Source organism: Coturnix japonica, chromosome 2, assembly GCF_001577835.2.
Source record: "Coturnix japonica isolate 7356 chromosome 2, Coturnix japonica 2.1, whole genome shotgun sequence".
In the NCBI taxonomy this organism is placed as follows: Eukaryota; Metazoa; Chordata; class Aves; order Galliformes; family Phasianidae; genus Coturnix; species Coturnix japonica.
The window spans coordinates 29074834-29093904 of record NC_029517.1 but is presented as its reverse complement, the minus strand read 5'-3'; the positions used below and the strand labels follow the sequence as shown (position 1 = coordinate 29093904).

Here is a 19071-nt window from a genome sequence, read left to right as displayed (position 1 = left end):
TTTTAGGCTCAGCCAGTTTAGGAAGAATTTAGTAACATCCTTACAGCTTCATTCAGTCCTTCCCAATTATATTCAGCATGGTCAAATTTTCTTAGTGAAATGTATTTTGGCTTGGTTTGTAGCTGTACTTACTACTTCATTCAGGATAGGTAAAACATATCATCAGCTACTTGTATCTCAGACCCCTGCTCCCAAGTATGCTGTGGCATCTCCTATCCCTTCATGCTTTAGGCACCCAGCTGCTAACATCACCAGCTGCCACACTGCAGGCATCACTTCAGAAGATCCCCAACATTCTCTCATAGTGATGTCAAACACTACTAGAACACAGACCAGAGCATACTCACACTGTGTCACACTGAACAAGAAGGTAGGCTTAGCCTGTGCTTTTGCTCTATGATTTCCATCTAACCTTTTCTTCTGGATACAGACAGACATGCTAGGGAAAAGAGGGACTGATCCTCTGCTTTGGAAGAAAATCTCTCTGGTGTTTGCTAAACACTTTATTTAAAGGATTATTACATTCAGAAGTTAATTTTTATACAGATATGGTTCTTCAGATTAGTTTTGCTGTATCTTCCTGCCTTCCTAACTGGTCTTCATAGCTTTTTGTAACCTGAAGGCTCATAGTGAGATGATTTATTGTCTTAGCTATGGACTTCTGAAAACTCTGAGGCTGAAATGTGAAGGATTGTGCTTCCTGCTTTGGAAAAGAAATAACCCTGGAAACTAGTGATTTCCTTTTGAGCTAACTTATGTAAATGATTTCCCCTGAATTAGGAAGGACTTGAGATTTTGGTCCTGACAGTAGGTAGCTCCACCTGGCTTATTATTCCATTATCTCCCTCCTAAAGCTATCCTTTTCCATCCAATGACAGTCTTCTAGCTTTGGTGGCCTCACTGAGCAATAAGACCCTTGGTTTCTCCTATGGAGGAGCTGAGCCAATTTTCCAAGCAGCAGAATAAGACAGAGAATCGTGTCCTTCCACACACATTAAACTATGTCTAGAGTGTGGTGTTTGTAGGTATAGAATAATAAATGTCTTGGGTTGGAAGAGACCCTAAATATTATCCATCTCCAACCCCCAGCCCACCCACCAGCTCAGGCTGCCCAGAGCCCCATCAACAGCTCTGAACATTTTTCTCTTCGCAAGGCAGTAGTACTTGAATTTGAATCATCTGCATGAGATCCCTGTAATGCTCATGTAGATACCACGCAACACTTTGGAAACTGACAACAAGACACACATTCATTGTGATTTTTTTTAAAAAGTAAGGCGTAGATACAAGAGAATGTTCTGGTGGCTCCTATTGGAGGAGGAGAAAGCAGTAGTTCTTCTTCATACACTTTATCTAAGATGTTGCTGGTGCCAGTGGTATCAACCAGAGCTTTAACAAGTAACAAGAAAAAGTCCCATTACTTTTCACTTGCACACCAAGTGTTGAAATACATACAAGTGACAGGAGCACTGAAGTACTTCCCCTCAGCACACAGGTAGAATGACAATTGTGACAACTAGCAAAAAATTCCTATGAGAAATTCTGAGGAAACAGTATCACCTTTTCCATAGTGGGACTGGAACTTTACATTGAATCCAAATGATCACAAGTGAGACATTCTGAGTGCAACTCCAAACATCCTTCGGCCATCACTTGGAAGTATTTTCTATCTCCTGCCCACCAGTAACACAAAGCAACTAACAAAGCATCTTTCTAATCTGCCTCTCAGTTCTGGTTTGTTCTATGACCTGGTAGAAATGACCAATAGCTGTAGTAAAAGCAACAGTCACTCCCAGTAACTAAGTCTACACAACCAAAATATGCAGAAATCGTGTATGTTCCTTATTTAGCACCTGTATGCACAGACATATTATTATGATTATTTAGCATCTTATCCCTCTGTCCTCCCCTACAACATCAGATATGAAAAATGATGTTGCATGACCTGCTCCACTACCACAGAGAAACGGGAGGAAACACACTCTTACCGAGAAACTTTGAGTCCAATGAGGTACTGGCTCCACTTCAAAGTCCTTCACCTCCAAGTGACTTTCAAGACAGGTAAGAACAAAATTTACATGGAAAAATGATTCCATTAGAAGCATTTAATATCCAACTGTTGTTACTAAAAAGTATTTTTCTAAGGGTTGTATTTTTCTGGCATATTCTTTTCTTTCCATTATAGCCTAATGCTATGGTCTGTCAGTTCTCCGGAAAACATGATTATAACTGAAAATATGTTATGTTGTGGTTTTAGGGTTCAAATATCTCTTGAAATAATTTTCATGAAGAATAAAAATGACATGTATATTGTATTTCCAATTTGGGGAAAAAAATGCCACCCAAAAAAAGGAGCATATTTCATAAACGAATCATCAATGTTTATCATGTTCTTCTTTGATCTAGTCCTGTTTTGAACCCTTTTTTTCTTAAATCACAGATTGACCTGGAATTACTGAGATAAACTTTAAGATTAAAATTTAATGACAGGAAGCCTGCAGTTTGCTTTGGTAGTTATTAACATGTAGTAAGAAAGTTTTTGGAACCAGTGCATTATTCTACTATTTTATGGGCTAGTTGAACTGTTAGCTGGGGGTCAGCATGCGGCAGAATGCCAAGAGCTTTTAAATGTCTGTCAGTCTGAATCTTCATGGTGCTCCGCACTAAAGGCAAAATTATTTTTTGGATCTACATTTCTATTTATTTTTTTTTTTTTTTGGATAGACAACAAATTCAAGGGTTGGATTCAAGTCTGTCACCGTTTTCTGACATGAGAGTTTCTCTCTGTTGTTAGAATATTTCATTCTGAGTTTTCATGTAACATACAGGGTTCTGTTTTAGTACTATTGCTGACTTATTCCACTATTTCTTGTGTTCTGAGAAAATTGGATTTCAGGTGCTTTTTAGCTTAGATTACCTCTATTATGATTCTAGAGACTGAGTACTGCATTATACTCCTGATGCATTTCTGGAGCACATCTTCCAGTTAATTCCATCCACAAGGAACCCACTTCATGTACTCCAAGCCAAAGCACTGCAAAATAGAGACTATTAAAAGATTCATGTCAGAAGTGCACTCCTGATGAAAATTAAAATGCCTGTGCCAATGGATCCTATGTACGCTCATACAGAATTGAGTCCTAATTCTGTCCCTCTAAGAAAACATTTTCCACAGATCTGGAAGCTGCTGGCAGCACATTTTCGGTGGTGTTTGCTTCGTGTCCTGATCAGATCAGTTACTGGCATCCTTCACAAGCTCACAATCTAAGACACTTTATTCATACACTTTGGTTTGAGCCTCATACAACAAAAAGAAATTTGAAGGCAAAAATGCAACTTTTCTAAAACAAAAAAGGTGCCTGCAAATAGATGTTCTGATACCAGAACATTTACTTATTTTTCTTTCTAGCTAGACAGTTATAAGTTGCCTGGCAGCATTCAGAATACAACTAGAATCATAGGTTTCAGTAACAGAAAACCTGTATTAAAACATTGGCTATACTTCTGAGATGCTGAATGAACAGTCCTTTGTTCACAGTATCTTCTTTAAAAGTCAGTCTATCTGAGGCTGCAATTGATTTTCTCTGGGCAGAGACACTGTTTCTCTGTGTCCTCAAAATCTTTAATATCACTGGATCAATATTAACTATAAATATTTCTTTATAAAAATGAGACTTGGAGACATTTTAAGCTTAACAGAGCCTTGTTTGGGCTGAATGAGCATCACATCAGGGATCTGTATGCAAAATGCTTCATCCTACTGCTTACATAAAATGGCTGTTATGCTAATTAGGTTAGCAGCCAACAGGAATGATTTATTAATGTTTCCAATGAGGGTGGTTTAATGAATACAAATACCACAGCCATACAGATGGGGCAGTGTCTGCCTGACTACTCTGAGAAAGTGGAAAGGAAGATTTAGGAAGAACTTGAGAAAGGGATGCTTAAGTTCCTTCAGAAAGTTTAGCTTTCTGATAATCCACTGACTACCAGCTTTTTATTTTGGCTCATCCTATAACACAAATGTATTGTCCCTTGCATAATGGCAAAACCACAGAATCATTAAGGTTGGAAAAGATGACTAAGGTCATCTGATCCAAACACCAACCCATCCCCACCATGCCCACTGACCATGCCCCTCTGCCACATCTAAACAGTTCTCAGACACCTCCAGGGACCATGATTCCACCACTTCCTTGGGCAGCCTGTTCCAGTGCAGTACAACTGTTTGTTTGTTTTGGTAGATATTTCTTTTTTCCTTCTTAAAAGTCTAAACACACAGCAAAAGTCAGGATTGGGTCAATTTCTCTTTATATTTTAAAACATGCAGACTTAGGGTTATTATTCTACCTTTGAATCAATATAAGACTAGTCACGCACTTAGGAGAAACTTTCACCTGAAAAACACGGTACGCCTGATTTCAGCCAGTACTCTCCAGGTATAGTTTAATCCAAACACTCTCCCCATCTGGCTCCAAAGTAATGATCACTATTCCCAAGAATTAATAACATCTCTGCATGTATCAGCTTCTTTCTTCCTCGTACTGATCAAAACATAATAGATTTGATTCAACCTTTGCTGACAGTTGCCAGTCATCACTGTACTTCTAGTGCCAGTTCATTACAATAGCGTCACCCAAAATAAGTCTGAGTAACTGAGTAATAAAACCACATTTTCATTGTTGGAGAAACCACCACCATTGCTGTTGTAAAAGGATTGTTTTGGGGTGTTCTTTCCTTCAGATATGAAGAGTTCGGGGAATCCTTTCAATGCTGCAAGCTTCCTGGGGGAACAGAAAGGGAGCGTGGAGGAATTGTTCTGCCTGTATTGCCAAAGGGCCATGGGCCATCTTATATGGTTGTGAGAGGAAATTATCATCTTGGTAGTGATGTATTCCCTTGGCCAAGGTAAGCTCAACAAATACTTCTCACAGTCAAACTGTTGAAGTAAAGGGATTTTAACAAGCATAGAAATAGACAGTTGACAGGTTAGAGAGCAATGCAGACTGAAACATGCAAATTTCTGAATTCCAGGAAAGGAGCATTTTAAATTTTCACCCTTTTCACAAAGCCTGAAATATTGATGTGTGAATATATTGGCACCCACATTATCTCTGCAGAGCACTGTTTGGAAAAACTTAGAATTCCACATTTCCAGAATTCCTTCCTGTTTGTTTGCTTTGTTTTGCCCACCTGTTGATAATGATTTGACTGTTGCCCCAGACACCCTTCCTGGCACTAGAAGTGTCACTAGTGGCCTCATTTACACTAAAGTTCAGCATCCACAAATCCCATAGGCATAAAAAATGACAAGTAGATGCACAGCTTTTTCAGAAAGTGATCTGTCTTCATTAGACAACAGCTGAGGGGTTGAGCTCTAGGGTTTGTGTTCTGACTCAAGGTTCCTTCTCAAACTCTTAGCACACTTTGCTCTTTTGGTGCTAGACGATACAGCTCAGACTGAAAGCTGCCATTCACCCACTATCATGCAGTCAGACCCAGTTCAGCAGTGTCTCTCTCAGCATCCTCTCTGTGCTGCCACTGCCCAGGTTCAAATGAGTTCAGGGCATGTCTGCCTCCCCTGGCCTTATTCTGTCCAGGCCCTGTCCTTGACTCCAGGACTGAACAGTAAACATGACTTTTGGCTTCTGGATTTTGGACTTCACCTGGCACAGGGAGAGCCTACTACCTTAGTGCTGACAGAAAGTCAAAACATGTAGCACTTCCCCCCACCAAGTCATAAACCCCACTCATCCCTGCCAGTTCAGAACCCAACCCAGTACTTTCTGCCTACACTTCAGCTTAGACAAAGGGTCCTGTTTACACCACACCTATACACATCCACAGTCCCTCTGGTCCCAAATGGAACTTGAGTCCAGCTCTTCCTTTCTCACTTCCTGACCTCAGCCTTAGAGGTATAGGCTACTTAAACCAGTAGCCTTAGCCCAGAACTCTCTGTTGTCCCAAATAAACTGGGTAACTATTGCATTTATCTGGGAAAAATGTAAACAAGCATTCCAAGAGACCCAGCCTCAAACTCAGTTCATCACTTTGTCAGCCAAATTCAAATCCTAGCTCTGGCCTTAATCCAGCATCCCTGCTGGCAGACCTAAAATAACCAGCTGGTCCTTACTTGAGTCAGCTCTTCTGGTCCTTACTTGAGTCAGGCCTTCAGCATTGCCTGGTAACCCAGCTCTAAGTTACGTTCATAGGCCCTTATGATCTTTAAGCCTGCTTGTATCCTAGATAACTCTTTCTAGACCTGTAAAAAGCCTCTAGCTAAAAGGAAGTACAGTCTCTCAACACAGTATATGATTCAACACTCTCACAGCTCTTTGAGATAGACAGTGTTTCTTCACTTCTTCCCTGAGGGGTTCAGAATATATCAGTGTGAAACCAGGTCCCACAGCTCCTACTGAGTGCTGGTGTTCAGGGGTTATAAGAGCCAAGCTTTCAGGGATGGAAATACTTGGATTCTCAGGAACTTCACAGACAAGAATAGGTGCTCAACAGCACTCAAAATCTAGCCCTGTATGACTTGGATTCTTAAACCATCAGTGGATTTCTAAATAGGTAGCATCTATGAGTTTTGATATTCTGGAATCTAGACAAAGCCAGATCAGTTGTTTCAAATATTTAGAAGAATATAAGGAATAAGTATTCTACATTTACATTTTCTCTTTTCACAGCAGGCTTCCCACTAAGCAGTACTATGATGTCACCATGTTGAAAAAAAGTGATGTGCGCATAAATGATGATCTGTAAGTTTAAACTGTGCTACTCAGCCTGTGAATTTAGTGAATATAACAGCAAATTGAATATTCATTCCACTCTGGTGATATGCACATGCTATATGAAATGCACATATAACACATGAACACTGAAATGACATGTTCTGTGAAAAGGTTTAAACTTGTAACAAAAGAGAGCAAACAGCTGGACTAGAAATTCAGGAGGCAGCACTGTGCCCCTTCTGCTTAGTGTGTCTCCAACAAGGGTCTCTGTAATTGTTTTACATGTTAGCCATATTAATCAACCTGTAATACACAAAAACACAAGCCTTTCTGCTAGCTGGAATTCTGATTAAACTGAATTAACTGCAGTAACCATGACACCATGTGTATATATAGACATTTACGTACACACGGAGCTGGACTTCTGCAATCCAACATTTTGCCACTTGATGGCACCAGCGAAACGTTTAACTTGGATAAAACGACTGCGATTTTAGATTAAATTAATTTGAAATCTAAATGTAAACTCATCGAAAGCAGATAATGAAAAATGTTACCCCTAATGAAAAATGTTACACCTCTCACGTTGCTGTTAGTAGGTAGAGCAGAAACCTGTGAATAATTGTGCAATGATTTTCCTCCGTTATCTTTCCAGGGCTGTGAGGGGCAGTGCTTGACCTTGTTTAGCCTCCCTGCACACGAGTTACCTGCTGCCCATTTCGTGTAGACACAAAAAACTCCAGAAAAGCAGGAGAGCTAACTGTGAACAGGCCACAAAGCTACACAAGGAAAGCAGCCATGCTGCCCTTGTAGCCCGCTGCTCTCTACAAGCTCCTCTTTTTACTGCCTCATTACAGTAAGCAAGAGGTGAACTCGGGTTACCAACAGGAGTGCACTGCTTTTCACTGGGACAGGCTATGGCCTTTTGCCAGCACTGTGTACATTCGCTATATCAGCTGTGCTGCTTTTGCCTAGTTCAATTACAGCCACAAGGAAGCAGCAAGCTTTCCTGCATGTTTCTTCCTCCACGTCACCTAGGAACTAAATAGCAGGAATCGGCCAATGCACTTTTGTGACATAATGGAGTTCTTTAACATCTTGTAGGTCAGCAGAGCCCAGTCCATATACATGCTGTGCACACATCTCCAGCTTGAGATATACAATCAATGCTGAACCAGGGTCACCCACTCCTTAACACCAATTACTTCCACAGATTTCTATTTCTATTATGTTCCATAGTCAAGGCAGTTGATTCTGTTTTATTTCCTAATCTGTTCCCAATAAAACTCTCATCAACTGCAATGAAATAATACCAGGTAACAATGGGCCCATGATGACCTGCTGGTCAAAGAAGTGTCCTGTTCAGTGACATCTATATTTGTGTCCCTGAAAGAGCAGAAGCACAGGTAGATTACAGACTACAATTAAAAACTGCTCCCTGCATAAGGTAGGAGTGTTTTCAGTATTTTCTAAGCTGGCCAGTTTGAAGTACACCTTGGTAAATGAAGCCCAGGGACTCAAGAACTTGTTCACCTCACAGCAAGAGATGTCCTACTGCCAGTTCATCACCACAGTGGATCGTCCACATACTCTGGCTAGGATGGAGATCACAGCATATTTCTGGGCATTTGCTTCCTTAAGAGAAAGTAATCAGGGACTGCTCTGACTGTATGGCCTCGTGCTGGCTGTGTAATGAGGAAGGAGGTGGTAAATAAGCATGCATTAGACTCTGCCCCCACACATACCAGGATGTGCATAACCTTGGATACAACCTTATTTGATTACTAGCACGCTGACGTACTTTCTCCACTATTTTGAACTCACATCTTCATCTGAAACATGAAGAATATGTTACAGTTCATACTTAGCCCTACTTAGCAGAGGTGTTTTGTGTTTTTTTTTCCTTTAAGGTTGTATTCTCTCTGTCTTTTGAAGACTTAATACATCCTTTAAAATGAAAAATGAAACATATGCCAACAATTCTGCCATGTTCAAAGTTCAAGGTCTTTCAGAGCAAACAGTCTTCCTGCTGTCAGAGACTATTAAGCAGTGACAGCCACATGGAAAGTCTCCTGAAAAATGCTCACTAAGTGCTGCTCTCTAGGTCTACCTGGGAGCTGTTAATACACAGTTTATTTACCTTATAGCCCTGTGAGGGCTCCTCTGAGCCATTACTGTCTTTTGCGGGAAATGAATTACCAGGCATCTGCAGTAACTCTGTACACCTTCATGAGACAGCTAAGCCTTTGCCTTAAGTACGCACACTACATATCCTTGTGCAGTTCTGTATTAGAATGAATCACTTCCTTTGTGCAGATGTGATTTTGTGAGTGCATTAGCTACCTGTGCCCTCACACTTAAATGTAATGGAACAGTAGTTGCCTCCTTCCACCTAAAGGTGCTCTGAGTCCTCAGGTTCACATCAAATGAGACTACAAAAGCCCTGAAAGGCTTTGAAAAACACTTCTGAGCCACTGCTAAGAAACTTATACACACACACACACACACTCACAGCATCAGGCCAGTGAATTCCCAGGCTGGATGTTGGTGGTTGGCAGGTGGTTGGCAACCCTACACATAGCAGGGGGATTGAAACTAGCTGATCATTATAGTCCCTTTCAATCCAGATCATTCTGCGATTCAGCTCAAGTATGATTTCTTTTCAAGAGATTATGATAGTCTCCAGATACTCCATGGGCTGAACAGACAGGGGCAGATAACACACGAGGGGACAATTTGGTCTACTTGAAGTCAAGCAGGAGCCACTCAGACTGGGAAAAATTACTATAACTTTCTTCCTTTCTTGTTGGAGCTCCACCTTTCTATATCACCATTCAGGATGAGTGGTTCCAGACCTGATAATCCAGTTTGAGTTTTAAAAGTATAAGGAACACTCTAAATCATTGCTAAACATTGAACTAGTAAAGCTTTCCTTGCTGCTGCAACAAAGCTTCTCTACAACAAGGTAGACATGAAAATGCAGTTATCTTTATGGTACTGTTCTGCTTCGTGTTCAGATATTACAATGAAGAGTGTTCTACAAAAGTATTTAAGTATCTGTGCAATGATGAAGCCCAAAGCAGACTTATTCTCCTTATATTTACATGTCAGTATCAAGAGTATGTCCAGCGAATGCAATGAAGAATGTAACAATCCACACCGTATCATAGTGTGAATAGAGAATAAACACAATTTTCCTCCATGACTAAAGAGCCAAACAAATTTGTTCTAACTGTAGAAATGGAAAACTAATTATCTGTGGAAAAAAACCACCAAAGATTGCTTTTCTGCAAGCATGGCTATTTTTGTAAAGGCTTTCATGTTCCAAGATAGGTCATTATAACATATACAAATAGCTTTCAAAATCCAGCACTCTGTGAAAGTGCTGCTGTCCTTGTAGCATCGTACATGAAAAGGAAAGCAGATCTTTTACTCAGATCAGCTGAGGCATGAGTTATGCTGGTATGGTAACTTTGGAGACATAATACATCATGGTGACCACACTCAGTCCCACAGAATCCCAGCAGAGATTTTGCAGTGCAGCAAGAATGCTGCACATTGCATCAGAATAACACGTGAACAGAATTCATTGGGCACTTGGAAGTTTATCTTCAAAATAACCATTACAGCATAGGGCAAAATTGAGCACAAGTCTGCATTTCACATCCTTAGGTAAAGGAGTGCACTTCCTCTTTGTTCCTGTGCAACATTAATAATAATAAAAAATTATTTGAAGCATAAAAGTCTCCAAGGTAAATTATAAGTAGTTTATCAGTATGAAATTAATAAGTGCCTTCCCTGCAAATATGAAAAGGATAAGTTTTCTGATTCATGTTGCTGATTTGTTTTTACTGATATTGCTCTCAGTCATTAATTAATAAAGGATTTATTATGCAGAAGTGTAAAATCCCAGGGTATTTTTCCTCACCCCTTTTAAAAGGACATTTTCCTTACCACTTGTTTTAGGCACCATTTCTAGCTCCCAGCAGTACCAGGCATTTATCATGGAATAAGTGATATGAGTAACAATATTGTATGCACTGCTTACACATACTTCTGTCTTTAATATATATTGATAGCACAGATTCAGATAAAAAGTGGGAGGTGCAAATGAACATGGGTCGTTTCAAGTAACTCATTATTTTTCTTCTTTAATAACAGACTTTGTAAGCCACCAAGCAGTTCGGCTAAGTAAGTACATTTCAGCTATTTTGTACTTTATCTCTTCTTTTATGAAATAAAAAGATAAGGCCTTTCTGCCATAATTGCACAGTGTAAGGCCCTTGGCAGCAAAGCTACTCGACAAAAAGCTCTCTCTTGAATGAAGCAGATAATGATGTGTTCAGCAGGTTAGTGGTGTTTGCCTGGCACACCCACTCTCCTAATAAATACCTATCCTGCTGACTTGCCTATGGACTAATTGGGTTTTCTTGGATGTGCTGTTCATGGCCTCTTTACCTGATGTGATTTAAAGAGCTTGAGAGCATCTACCAAGAACATTTAAGGGATCTAAAGTATGTATAAAGTGAATCTGTAAGAAAGAAGCCTATGAAGAACTTGGATTTATAAGACAATTTGTTATCTCACGATGTGCGATCTGGGGAGCTGAATGAATTTTGCTCTCATCTGAGGTCAAGTCTTTGCTTTCAACAGCAACTGGGGATGGTATTTGCTGTCAGTAAGGTGCTGCATGCAGTTGTGGTAGAGCTTAGAAGAATCCATATGGGGTGCTAGTCTCTCCTATTGGAAGAGAGCATAGCTTTCATTTTCCTCACAAGATTCTTGTTATTTCAGGATTCAAATGACTTTTTTGATTACTCTATCATGAAAAACTGAAGGCTGAAAAGAACAGCCACAGCAGCATGGGAACTCTGTGAAGTCCTGGTTCTCAGTATACCATAAAACTCTTCAGCTTAACTTCACCTTCCTTACTCCCAGAAATAAGTGCCTGCTTATACACAAATTTGGATTTCATACATACAAACTCAGTTACTATTAATTTCAACTTCAGCTCTGTGAGAATCAGAAGTTCACACTTCCCTTCCCTTAAGCCACATGAAAGTAAATATGAATTGGTATGACTGATTGTAAACAAAATGTGGTTCTTTTCTTGCTAAGGAAAGATACAGGCAATAAAGAAGATATTTCTCATTTCTACTTTTTTCAGGCTACTAATGGGAATGTTCTTTTGTGCAACACCATATTAAAAGCAATATTTGCAAGAATGCACTATTTGTATTTGATTTTTTAATGGTAATAAATAGCTGGCTACCAAAGCCACAGAGGTTAGCTGCAGATCTAGCAAGGGAACAAAGTATCCTGGTTTTACATCAATAGCAACCAATATCCTGGTCCAATAGTAACAAGAAATCCTTCTGTAAATATTAATTTATGTCAGTCCCTCTCGGCTTCATTAGGACAGACATCTTCTAGTATTAAAGTACTACCATTAGAATTCTTTTTCACTGAGCCCCAGGTTTATTTAGAGTAATGAAGGGATGAAGAAAACCCCAAGCACAGAGAACACAGTTACTACCACAGGAAACCACACCCACAGTTAATCATACCTAGAGGTACAATAGTCTCCTGTACAGCATGGAAATGTAAAGAACTGCATTCACTGAGTTTTGTCCTTTCTCTTCCTTCTGCTTTGTGTCTTGGCCCCTTTTACAGCTCTATGTGAACAAGTGGCATGAACATTTCTTTTAGAGACTACAACTGCATCTGAAATCCTTCCCTGTCCCCTCCTAAGGTCAAAATTTCTCAGTCAAGGTTTCACTTGTGAGTAACAGACGAGGTTGCTTCTGTTGTGTTGGGTGTTCTTCACTTGTTATTCCCCCCACTTCTCTTTTCACACTGCTCCTCTGGACAACCTTGCTTTATTTAACTCTTTCACCTCTGCCACTGTTGGAGGCTGCAGGAAATCCTTCTCACAAGTTCTTTGGTCACTTAAAATTTTCAGTCATTATAGGGTACAAGCAGGGGAGGATTAAAGAACAAAGTTATCACTTCTGCTTTTTTACTTCTCTTGCAAACTGTTACATTTAATGCTAAGACTCCATGAAATGTGAAATAAGGAATTCTTTCTTTCTTTTCATTCTCCTGCCAACTGAAATCAATTCAAGACCGCTGAGCCTGCCGTTTCCCACCTCTCATCCCTACCACACACACATCTCTAAGTATGCCATGTTCCCAGACTTCAGACCAATTGAGGATCAAGACACTGGGATCCCTTGCAAGGCTTCTGACGTGGTTGTTCTAAAGTCGACCAAAGGTAAGATGGTTTTGTGTTGGTTGATCACTTATTCAGGAATCCTATTTAGGACTCTGCTTAAGTCTCATGACTCCTTTCTAATGAAGCTTAGCAGAGCCAGGATCTGAGAACACAGATGGTCAAGTTGAGCATCTTGTGTGCTGATGCAGCCTCCGTGGGGGATACCTCAGCACTGAGAGTGATGAGTTAACCTCTGCTTCGTGCAAAGACTTTGTCGCCTCAGAAGCTAACAGAACCATTAAAATTACTGTTAATCTCCACAAAGGCAAGATGTATCATCCAGCATATCTGATGGCTTCTGGTAGGCAAACAGTTCTTCACAGTCTGAGGGAACAGTAGTTAAGGGAAAAGCACATCAGAGGATTCAAAAACAAGCGATTTCTGAGCAAAAGCCACGTCTGCCATATCTTGGCAGAGGAAAAAAGATGTTTCCCTGAATTAAGTACTGAATGACTAAAATCTTTTATCACTACAGAGATGATACAATGAAGTCTAGAATGCCAAAGCAACTTATTTTTAAGGAACATGGTGTAAGTTGTCATTATATGCTAGTGTTTAACCCCAGCAGCATTATGTCCTGAAAGTGGCTTCCATACTACATTGCATGAAAAGGGCAAGATATCCTTGTTCTTGTTCTGTTCTTATTTTTCTGGGGCAGCCTACATTGGGACTTTGACAGGTACTTTCTTTTGGATGACTTCCCAGCCTACTTGCATGAACTGATGAGCAATACTTGGCAGCTGTTGACCCCACAGACTCAGGGGGAAGACAGGACAGGAGAAAGTCATCATCTCTCTGTTCCTTGGCTCTCCAGAATCGTTCTGGCAATAAATGTGTGAAACAGAAGTAGCACACATTGGCATGGATAAGCTTTTCAGTACAGTAAAAGCTGATAATGTTAAGTAACAGGTCAATTTGCATTAATTAGTTGGTGTTCTCAGTCATTACAAGAACTGTACACTTATGTATATAATTGTGTATACAACCATTTTCTTTCTAGGGGGGAGGAGGGCAGTACTTATTTATCCAAATAAAAAAAAAAATCTCCATAGAGTATTAATGCCAGGAGTGGCTTTTCTTAGTCACTTTTCAGTGATCGTTGTTCAGTTTTAGAAATGCTAATCGCACATGTGGAGGTGGACTTAACAAAGTCTATTTCTGCACAACAGGAGGATCATTGGAGGCCAAGATCTATTTCCAGAAAAGCTAAGTAGGTTCAGAATTACTAACTAAGGGAACAGGTACTGCTGGCACCTAGGAAGAACCTTAATTCCATTTGCTGTTCCCTCCATGCGATTTGACTTTCTCTCAGATCAGAATGCTCCACTCAAGTCAGAGTTTGATAACTTCCAGACAGACAGCTCATTAAATAGATGGGCTGATCTAACCCTGCTGATTTTGTTACAGAAGAGTGAAGATAGTTCTGTCTGCAGATCTGTGAAGTAAGTCTCTCCAGGTAGAAAAGACATTAGAAGTAGCTCCAGAAAGAATATCTGCAATCAGCACAACTGTCTACAGTGTGAGCAAACATCTACAGCTTAAAATGCAGATCCATCTGTCATTCTGACTAAGGGTGTTACTTTTGCAGGTAGCCCATACAGGCATGAAATTGTCAACATTCCCTTTGACTCCCTGAGGGAGGCTTTGTGCTGCTCGAGACAGCCTGAATGCTTGCAAGTACGTTATTCATAGAGATTCAGAGAGTAGAATGTCTTTTTTTCCCCCTTTTAAATCAAACTTCCATATATCCTTCATGGAGGAAAAAATGTTACATGGGGAGGTGCTGTACTGTTCCAAGTACTTTCAGGTCATTAACTGAACATCACACACAGAAAGAGTGAAAGGCTTTCACCCACCTCAGCAGCATATAAAGATCAGCAGCCAGCTGATTGTCTTGTGACTGAAGTCCTTCAAGAGTTGACTAATTCTCACTAGTCCTAGCTGAACAGCTCTGGAGATAAGAACAAGATGCAATACTAGCTGCTGATGATGCATTCAGGGATGCAGGAGGTGGGGGGAGCCTTTGGATCAGAGAATAAGATTACACTTTGCAGTCCATAAGAGAAATGGGTCTTAGAAGCAGTTTTTGTTCCCCCATACCTTTCCAAAAGTCCTGTCAGCATACTGACAGGGTGTTAGACAGACTCTATTTTCAATGTCCTGAAGGAAATAGGCATCTTTTTTTGAATGGACTCCAACCTTGCTTTCCTCAGCAATAATGATGGGGACTATCCTGATCCATGAAACAGAAGAGCAGAATTCTTTGTGAATGATGGGGTTTCTACTATTCTTCAGCCCAGTTAAACAGTAGTTCTCTTCCTAGAGGGACGTAGCTTGAAGTATACTGACAGATAAAAGTCACGAAGAATGTAGGAAAAGATAATGGTAAACAAAGAAAGCTACACACAAGGTCTTTGAAGACACACAGTCTTAAGGACACAGGAGGGGAAAATCAAAGTGGCAGTCCATTTTTAGGCATGTTACTATTGTGACTACAAAAGAAAGCTTATATAGCGTGCAATGTTCTGCCTTGGTGTGGCTACTGCAGAGAAGTTGATTCCAAGTTCTTAGTACAGAGTTCGACTGAGTCATGTACCTGTTAAATCTTCCCACTTGAGTCATAATACTGGAAAAAAGATTTGTATCAGAATTTCTAAACAGATTATGTTGGGGCATGTGGGATGTTTTAAACCTTTAAAACATTTTATCCACATGTCTGGTATATACCTTGCCTATTTCTTCTTATCCTTTAGCTTCCTAAAGTCTCTGAAGAAAATCCATCAAAAACTGTGGCTCCTAATTCCATTCTTAGAGAGTTTAAGCTCTCTCAAAGAAAAACCAATTTGCTACGAAACATTGAAAGATCTCAGAGGATGACAACATACAAGCTAAACTTCACAGGTAAGCATTGTGTTGTTGTTGTTAATTTACTTGGGATAGCAATTAAAGACCACGGGATGTTACCCTCTACTTCTCTCAGAGAAATTCACTTTTTGTCACTTAGTAACATAGGTCACATTAACTGCAAATGGTATTTTTTTCAGAGTGCTAATTCTCATTTTCCTAACCAATAAAAAAATGTATGATAATAAAATATGTCTCCATTAAGGAAGAGGTCCCATGAATCCCCTTAACCTGGATGACTACTACATGAAAGCAGTTGGCCAGTTAACTGGAGTACTTGGTACAGATGTGGAACTTGTAAGTACAGCATTTACTGAGAATCAAGTGCTTTCCCCACCAGTATTATCAACAAGAGTATTACCAGAACAAAGTGTTCCCTTTTACACCACTTAAATGCAAGGCAAGACTCGCTCTAAAAGAAAGGCAAAAGTTCAGCATGCTAAATCCTTCCTGTTTGTGATGGATTAGTGACTTGTTCAGGACTTGGGGTGCTGGGGTCAGGTTACTGTGATCATCTGCTTATTTTTTCTCTTATCATTTAAAGTTGCTACCAACTCAAAGGACCTTTTGCCTTGGGAAATATGAGTAACAACCTGCACAAAAAGAGCTGGCAGTTCTCTAAATGGTGCAGTCTTACAAAAACCAAAACACACTTGCTAGACATTTAGCTGGTGTTAACCAGCACAGCTGCACTGAACTCATCAGCTCAATGACTTTATTGCCCATTGCTTTATTTGATAAGTGACCTAGTACCATTGCAGACTGTTGTGTCCTTGCTGACTATACCAGTTTAAGTCTGGAAGAGTTTCTTTGAGAGCTGCATTCTCTTTGAGAGGTGCATCAGTAATATTAACAAATTGTGTTTTAATGCAAATACTTATTTTCAAGAATATACAAGCTCGGACTGGAAAACCCTACCTTTATTACCTTCAACAATTTTGTATGGTATTTAGTATGACCTGTACGAAAGTAAAAAGATACTGTTTTTATTAAGTGCTATCCTAGCAAACAAAGCATGCCATGATACAAAGGAGTAGTAAATCAAGAGCTGCTTCTTGCTAACACATCATTACCTGTAATGGCTTAAGCCCTGTCAGTGACACCTGCATACTGTCATGCCCTGTACATACACAGTTATAATTGATTGGAACTGACTAAGCAAGTCAGCAGGTAGAACAGATTCCTGCTCACACTTTCACAGTACTGCTGGTTTTACGGCACTTGCATTTTCAAACTTCTTTGCCTGTAAAGCCTTCAGATACGACTGCACAGTTACACAAGAAGTAAAGAAGTCAAATTCAGATGTTTTTGGTTTTTGTTTTTTTTTTTTTTGTAACTTATAGCCCAAAAATGGTCCTGGGTAAAAGTCCCCAAAGCTTTTCACAACTGGATTTATTTATTTTTTAAATCCAAGAAATGAAATCTCCCTCCAAAGGGTATTTACAAGTTGTTGATAATTGAATCACTGAATCTGAAATGGAAAAGCTGTCTGGCTTTTTCTCCAGCATAACGAAGAAACAAACCTTCTGCTTTGTGACTATGAAAATCCGAACTCACAGCTTACATCAATTCAGAACAGAGCAGTTTTATTCCCTTCTGTCTTTCGCAGTATGATTGGTAGAAATCTACTTTGTGCCACACTGATTTATCTAAAAAAAAAAAACAACTATCCTATTTCAAAGATGCATAAACTAAATATCAAATACTCAGAATGTTCAGCACAGTAACCGTTGATGTGCACTCTCTGGGAACAAAACACAAACATGTTTTATTACCTAACATGGCTTTGAGTTCATTCTAGTATCTGAAGCTTCAATATAATAAATGACGAATACATGGTAACAGCATTCAAGCAGTGGGTCAAACTGTGGTTGAGAGAGCTAAAAAGCTGCATACCAGTCAACATCCTCAGTCCCACTATCAACAATTCCCCCTGCAAATCACTCTTCACGTTACATTATTACTTATGAGACCAAAAATTGGAAGATAATTGCTTATGGATAAAAAGAGATGGAGGCACAAGATGTTTATAACCCTTCATATCTTGTGCATGGAGTTAAAGTGGAATATTTTGTCTTCTCCAAAGCAAAAAGGCCAACTCCAACCTCTCTAAGCAGTACGGCTGTTACAAATGCTTGGGCTGCTTCCCTTTGCCAGCATGCATTGCATATTGTCAGAGCAAAGAAGTGGCCAAGAGTGCTGTGGCACACACAGCAGGCATGTAATAGCAAATTTCCAGTCATCACGCTTCCCTCATGTCCCACAGTGTGGGGCAGTAGAGACAGACCCAGAAGTTAGTAATTTCACTAGTCTCAGACAACACCTGCACCAATTGCTGCTAAAATGCTGATTACAGTGTTAATTCTGTTCCTTCTTCCCTTAGAAAGAATCCTTCATGTCTAGTCTCTCACAAACGAGGCCGCTTGAAGGGCGTATAGCGCGTAAAATGCAAGGCCGACGTCCCCGTGAATCTACTCTGCAGGAACAGCAGGCCAAACCGCCTCAGTTATCCCACCAGAAATACCATCTGGATACAGGGCTGCCAATAAGCAAACATCAGAGAATCACTGATAGACTGCAAACAGAAGCATTCTACCAGGGTCAGTTTTCAGGAAGGCCTGAAATTCAGCCCTTTCCCCGTGAAGATTTAAAGCAATGTACAATATGGGAGAACCCACCCAGTAAGGCAGTCTTACCACAGGATGAGAACAGGGAGGAGGGTAAAATTGTATTGCAAAAGCTCTGGAACCAAGAAGCAAGTCAGCCTGCATGGAGACCAGAGGACAGACTGAGAGATGAGGCAATGCCCGAGTGTATCCCTGGCTCTGGGGTTGCTCGACGCCCAACAGTGCTGATGGAGCTGCAGGATTCCTTCTCAAAGACAGCAGCACACAAATGGTTTCATGATTCTATCAACGGAGAGAGAAAAGATCTCAGAGATAACATTAGTGAGGGGAGGAGACATGAATTCTATGGTTTCAATGCTTTCTATTTCCATAACTGATGCATTTGTTGGTATTTTAAAAATAGTAACAAATAAAGTACTTCAATACAACCGGTCTATTCTTAGTGCTGTTTGTGACTGGGATAGAGTTTGCTTTCTTCATAGTGGCTTGTATGGTGCTATGCTTTGGATATGAGAACTGTGTTGATAATGTG

General features: G+C 40.1%; 1 protein-coding gene across 2 annotated transcripts; it reads left to right on the top strand.

Moving 5' to 3' along the window:
- Positions 1-312: 312 nt before the first annotated feature.
- C2H7orf31 (chromosome 2 C7orf31 homolog) lies at positions 313-18992 on the top strand. Of its 2 annotated transcripts, none has more exons than XM_015853888.2 (10): positions 313-370; positions 1922-2061; positions 4744-4908; positions 6693-6761; positions 10896-10925; positions 12860-13008; positions 14597-14685; positions 15762-15909; positions 16118-16209; positions 18296-18992. In XM_015853888.2, the coding sequence occupies exons 2-10, from the start codon at positions 1931-1933 to the stop codon at positions 18914-18916; spliced, it is 1494 nt and encodes a 497-aa protein (XP_015709374.1). In that variant the 5' UTR covers positions 313-370; positions 1922-1930; the 3' UTR covers positions 18917-18992. The 2 variants fall into 2 exon arrangements, with proteins under 2 accessions (XP_015709374.1, XP_015709373.1); XM_015853887.2 differs by having other exon boundaries at positions 6690-6761; positions 18296-18990.
- The last annotated feature ends 79 nt before the right edge of the window (positions 18993-19071 follow it).

Coding starts and splice junctions, on each gene's coding strand:
- C2H7orf31 (XM_015853887.2), top strand. CDS start 1,931: ATGATGTTGCATGACCTGCTCCACTACCACAGAGAAACGGGAGGAAAC. Junction 13,009..14,596: donor TGTTCTAAAGTCGACCAAAG/GTAAGATGGTTT, acceptor TTACTTTTGCAG/GTAGCCCATACAGGCATGAA. Junction 15,910..16,117: donor ATACAAGCTAAACTTCACAG/GTAAGCATTGTG, acceptor GTCTCCATTAAG/GAAGAGGTCCCATGAATCCC.